Source organism: Acartia tonsa, chromosome 6 (assembly GCF_053477335.1).
Source record: "Acartia tonsa isolate MP-2025a chromosome 6, ASM5347733v1, whole genome shotgun sequence".
Lineage (NCBI taxonomy): Eukaryota > Metazoa > Arthropoda > Copepoda > Calanoida > Acartiidae > Acartia > Acartia tonsa.
In genome coordinates this window covers 39,244,424-39,250,423 of record NC_137265.1, presented here as the reverse complement: position 1 = coordinate 39,250,423, position 6,000 = coordinate 39,244,424, and the positions used below count along the sequence as shown (strand labels likewise).

General features: G+C 28.4%; 1 protein-coding gene across 1 annotated transcript in view; it reads right to left on the bottom strand.

The window, feature by feature from the left end:
- Positions 1–1,439: 1,439 nt before the first annotated feature.
- LOC145323099 (putative cytochrome P450 49a1) overlaps positions 1,440–6,000 on the bottom strand; it is a 45,860-nt gene continuing 41,299 nt past the window's right edge. Inside the window, exon 9 of the mRNA XM_080165482.1 lies at positions 1,440–1,505. Coding sequence (XP_080021608.1) covers positions 1,440–1,505 — 66 coding nt within the window. The remainder of the gene's footprint in view (positions 1,506–6,000) is intronic.

Genomic DNA, 6,000 nt, shown 5'->3' with positions numbered 1-6,000 from the left:
TTTTTCGTTAATTTAGGCATGTTAGAATTGTCCTATCGATTTCAAACTTTGCATTGTGATTCCTGTAGTAGTTAGGTATGATTTAGAAAGCGTAGCAACTCTATAATCATTACCAAAATGTCCGTACGTCTATTTTAAACATGTTGATTTTTTACTTTTTTAACAAAAATTTTTTATGTGACCTAATTATCTGAATGTTATGATTTTTTGTATACTGATTCATGGTACAACAAAGTACAATATTATAAGCAAAGCTACTCTATAATCAAGTCCTAAAAATGTAAGTATGTCCATAAACATTATCCTGTATCAAAAAGTTTTTCAACAAATTTACTCACAATTTTGCTTTGACTCTTATTCATTTATATTCTGATTATTCAGTTCTGACACTATACAAGTGTTAATGTCCGTGTGTCCTATCGTTTTAGAGCTTCGCTTTTATGGATGTCGTCATCCTTGTTTTTATACAAATTTACCGACCATACCACATTTTACGCGGTCCAAGCATAATATAAAAAAAATCGCTGTTTTATTTACTAGATGTACAAAACAAAACCAGATAGGGATGGGACATTAGGCTGTTTATTACTCAACTCTCCAAAGTTTTATAATAACGTTTTCTTATTCGTTGGCTTTACTTTTATAAATTGACGTATCCCTTTAGATTCCTGAAACAAAATACTTACTAAACTTTTAGAAGCAGCATCTTAGTGCTAATTTTCCCTTTACAATTTTTAACTTGTGAACATTGTCAGTCTTTTGGGCTTCTGTCATCCTTTGACTTACCTTTTTGTTCTTGTTGAAACAATATAAACGCTTCTCTGAAAATTGCAAAATAAAATATCAAACCAATAATAAGAAGTTCTAGAGTAAAATCTTGGCAAAAATATCGACCGTTGGTTTAAGGCTATTTTTTTTGTCTGAATTAAAGGATCTAATCAACTACGATCTTCTATAGATTTTGATTACAAAATAAATTTTTAGAGAAATTTTTCAGTCGTATTCAGACATTCTTATGCTGAATTTAGAAGAGAAAACATGATAATCTTTTCCCAAACTAAAACTAGCCCAAACCCTGCCTTCCTTGCTTTCAAGTTTTTAAAAATCTTGTAAAATGTCTTAATTACAAATAACTTTGAAATATAACACGACTTTGAACTAGAGATAATTTTATCTTATTCAAATTGGATTTTCTTTAATTAAAAGTGTCAGGTCAATTCTCATAATTTCTAAAGTTATCCAGGGATAAAGGATAGGTCAGTTCTCATAATTTCTTAAGTTATCCAGGGATAAAGGATAGGTCAGTTCTTACAATTTCTACAGTTATTCATAGATAAAGGATAGGTCAGTTCTCATAATTTCTAGAGTTATCCAGGGATAAAGGATAGGTCAGTGCTCATAATTTCTTGAGTTTCCAGGGATGAAGGATAGGTTATGTTTTAATATTCTTTTGCAATTCCTAGGGCAATAGCAGCAATTGATTCCAGAGCCCACTTATAAAATTCCTGAAAAAAAATACTTTTATAGTTAGGTTTTTTTTCTTTTTTGAAAAATAACATTATCTACAAAAGTTAAGAATAACTTGAAAAAAGAACGGTAGACTGTTAAAAAATTAAGGAAGCTGGTAAAATTTAAAAATATAGTAAAAGAAGGCGTCTTAACTTTTTTGCTTTTTATTTAGAATAGCTAGCCGGTGCTTTTAGTACGTAGTAGATGTAAAATTTTCTATAGAATTCAGATATGCAATCGGTTTTTTTTGTAGACCTCTTATTTTTGAAGTAATTTAAGTTTTTAAAAAAAATAATTAAGTTGGTTTTAAGGTACTAAAACGCAACAAAATAAAAGAAGAAAATTGCCAGTATGAACAAAAATAGTAAGATCTTTAATTTGACACCTTACTTTTTAAATTCTGTTGAGTAATTATTGAAAAAATCTATTTTTTTAACCTAGTTTTAGTCAAAACTTTAAACTTAAATATTTTCTCTCACAGGCATAAAAAATATGTGTTTATATATGACTTTAGAATGAGAATAATATTAGGAATCCATTCTAAGCAAAATTGAAAAAGTTTTATAAAATTATAATAAAAAAATATAAGTTTATTTTAAGAATCATAATTTTCGGCTTTAAAGGGTTGACTTGAACAAAACCTGAACAAAGATGAACTCCAATTTAGTTTCCGAAAGTGTACCTAGCGTCTGCGTCCTATCTCGAAATTTGCTATTAGCTAAAAAAGCTTCAAACTTCCAAAAAAAATTTAAATTTTAAACATTAAAATTTTGAATGTATAATGTATAAATCGCTTTGTTTTCACAAATTTCCAGAGTAGCTGAAAAAAGGGTCTGCAATAATTGGGTTATCTGCTGTACACTTTAGGAAACTAGGGCTAGAATAGGAAATCCATTTGGAGCTGATCTGAACAAAACCTAAAAAAATGTACATACACTGTAACAGATATTTTTTAAACACAAGAAACAATAATGCATTTTTAACTGCATTGTTTTGAAGTTTATAAACAGATTGAAGCATATTTGTTCATAATTTTTCATTCTTTACATGTTATGTAAGTATCACTATTTTTACTTTAGTATCTATTGTATATATTGTATGAACATTATCTTTTTTTTTGTCAATTCTATTGGTTAAGTTTTGAGTTGAAGCTTCTTGATTTGTCAATTTTTGAGATTTTTGATTGGCTAGTTTAATAGATACAATCAAGTGTTGCCTGTAAAAATATAATATTTTAGGCCATTTTAATTTTTTTAAGTTTTTACTTTTTTTCAATTTTGCTTAGAATGGATTCTTAATATTTTTCTGATTCTAAAGGTATATATGAAACCCATATTTTTATGTCTGTGTGACAAAATATAGTTAAAGTTTTTATTAAACTGAGGTTAAAAAAATAGATTATTTCAATAATTACTCAACAGAACTTAAAAAGTAAGGTGTCAAATTAAAGATCTTACTATTTTTGTTCATACTGGCAATTTTCTTCTTTTATTTTGTTGTATTTTAGTACCTTAAAACCGACTTAATTATTTTTTTAAAAAACTTAAAATTCTTCAAAAATAAGAGGTCTACAAAAAAAAAACGATTGCAAATCTGAATTCTATGGAAAATTTCACATCTACTACGTACTAAAAGCACCGGCTAGCTATTCTAAATAAAAAGCAAAAAAGTTAGGACGCCTTCTTTTAAAAAAATCACAAAACTGAATAAGCCTAGATGCTTTCACATTGTGACAGACGTACGGACTGACGACAGGCAAAAATATCCTAGATATAGGGTAGCTGCTATTCTTACAATGAACTGCAAGTAAAATTATTTTTCCAAGTTCTATTATTTTTCAACATTTTTTTTGATAAAAAATACATTATTCTAAGACATGAAGATATATATCGATTTTAGATATCATTTTCCATTCACTTTGTCAATTTTAGAAGTAATCAAGCAATTGTAGCTTGGTCGTTTTAGTATAAATAAAGTTTACAAAAAACTGGGAAGGAAAGCTAAGATTTATTGAACATGCTTGTTTCAAACGTTTCATTTGCTTGGTAAAACTTTGATTTATAATTTTACAGCATGTGTGCGTGTGTGTATTAAAGACAGGGAGGGAGGGGACATTGACTGTAAATCATCCCGTCCTCCATTGTATTATAAGATATGTTTTCTAATTTGGTGACTTATAATCATTGAAGACTTTAATTTATTCAATCTTGATGTGTAATGCAAACCACTAGTGTCCAAACTTTTCAATCAATGCTTTGAATCAACAGAACAGATAGGTTTTATTATAATTGAGTGTGTACATACATTCGTTGGGCATTGTCTTATCCCTTAAGATCCCTGCATCTAGCTGTAAATAAAATAGTTAAAACTGTGTCAGCAACAAATATCCTCTCCAATTATTCATTTTCTCTCCTCAACCCTTCATCTTTATCCACGACAGTAGATTTTATAATGGAAGGTGTAATGTTAAAATTTGAACTTTTACTTAAGGGATAATTTGATATACTTTCCCTACAAAATTACCCTTTCTATAGATTTAGTTATTGGTTAAAATGTTTGAACACTGCTAGTTTGGAACAAAAGCAATAAAAATTTCATAAAAGTACCCAAAGTTTTTGAGCCAGTAAATAAAAGACATGGTTATAATGCTTTGGGTACCAGTGTAATTAACAGTACAATATCCCTTTAACAGACAATCAATCAAATCTTTGTTTTAAAAATTTTTGTATACCTTTTAGATCGTTAATTTGAAAAAAATTAGATAATTTAAAAATAAAAATGCTTTGAAAAAAATCATCGGTAAAAATTCTCAACTTTAAAATACTGTTATGATTTTTTTGTTGTAAAAATATTAAATTTGTCAAGCTTAAAAGTATGAAACAAGACATAAAACAATAAAAATCAATCATAAATACTAGACACTGCTTCTCTACATATAAAAGTAAGTTTAATCCATTTTTTAAATATAATTTCTACATTAAATCTACTGTGTAACTCCGACAAAGGCCTTGTATCTTCCCTCTATTCTTTTTATGATAATTTATCAGTTTAAATGGAAATTTGTCTGTTTTTGTGTTGAAAAATTTGCATTGCATAATAAGTATACAGATAGAAATTGGCTCAACAATTTGTTTAGGCTACATTCATTATTACATAAACAGCTGTACTTTACAGTAATGGTTTGTTCGTTTGTTCGGGCGTAATTCAAAGTCATTTAGTAACAAGGATGACAACATCCTTAAAAGACTAAGCACACAACAAATCACGGATGGACAACGAGAATAAAAATGAGTCACAAAGATGTTCTGTTGCCATAAAAAAAGATAAAATATATCAATCATAATCACCAAACTTATCCTATCGTATAAAGTATTAAGTTTTTTGTTTGTAGCTTAAGATTTCGATAACTACTTAACATATCTAGTTCTCAATTTTGGGAAAGCTTCCTCAAACCTAAATAAATGGAAGTAAAATTAAACTCAATATTTAACAACTAGCGGCTTCGCCCCTAGCCTCTAGGGGCTTTGCCCCAAGAGGTTTGATCAACCTATTTTTTCGTATTTTAAGATTTAAAAAGAAAAAGTAAAAAATTTTTTTTTTTTTTTTTGGGGGGGGGGGGGGTATTTTTCATTTTTTGGGGGGGTTGGAGGTGTCCCACCCCCCAAGAAAATAGCTTAAAACCATCACAGGACCAGTAGGTATATTCCCTGAAGAGTAGAGCCCAATCGGTTCAGTGGTTACTGAGATCTTAAGCTTCAGACGGACAGACAGACGGACAGACAGACATCGTTCTACTTTGTATTATAGATAAGAAAGTTTAAACCTTTGTATTCAACAATCTTATTATATATTTAAGCTAAGAAATTAAATAAGATACTATTCGCACATATAGTGCTTAAAATATTTTAACGAACATCATGAGGAGATTGATGAGTGGCGACATAAACTAAAAATATTTGAAAAGTTATTTATCTAAATAATTATACAAATCTTGTACGATGATTTTTTAATTATTTTTCAAATACTACAATATTTTAAAATCATAATAGCCTTCTTAGTTATTCTAGAAATACACTCGTAAAAAAAAAGTTTTCATTATCAATTAATGTTTGTTGATAAAATTTTTGAAAAACTAATTTATCTAGTGTATGAATATAAAACTAAACCTAATAGTCATATAAGCTAGTAATTAACAATAAATTACAAATGACAATTTACAATAAATTATAAACGAAAATTTACAATTTAAAACTGTAGCCAAATTATGAAATAGCACTTAAAAGTTTTTAAAATGAGTGTCCAGAAAAATCCTGTTCATATGGAAAGGATAAGGGGAAGGGTGAAAACAAGTTTGAAAAATGCTAGATCAAGGTGCGCCACTCACCTCCCCCCAGGGACAAGGTGCTTTATACACCACTAAGTTGTAAACACTAAACATCAATTATTGCTAGTAAATCATTCCGTAAAGATAAAATAAAGATAAAAAGATAA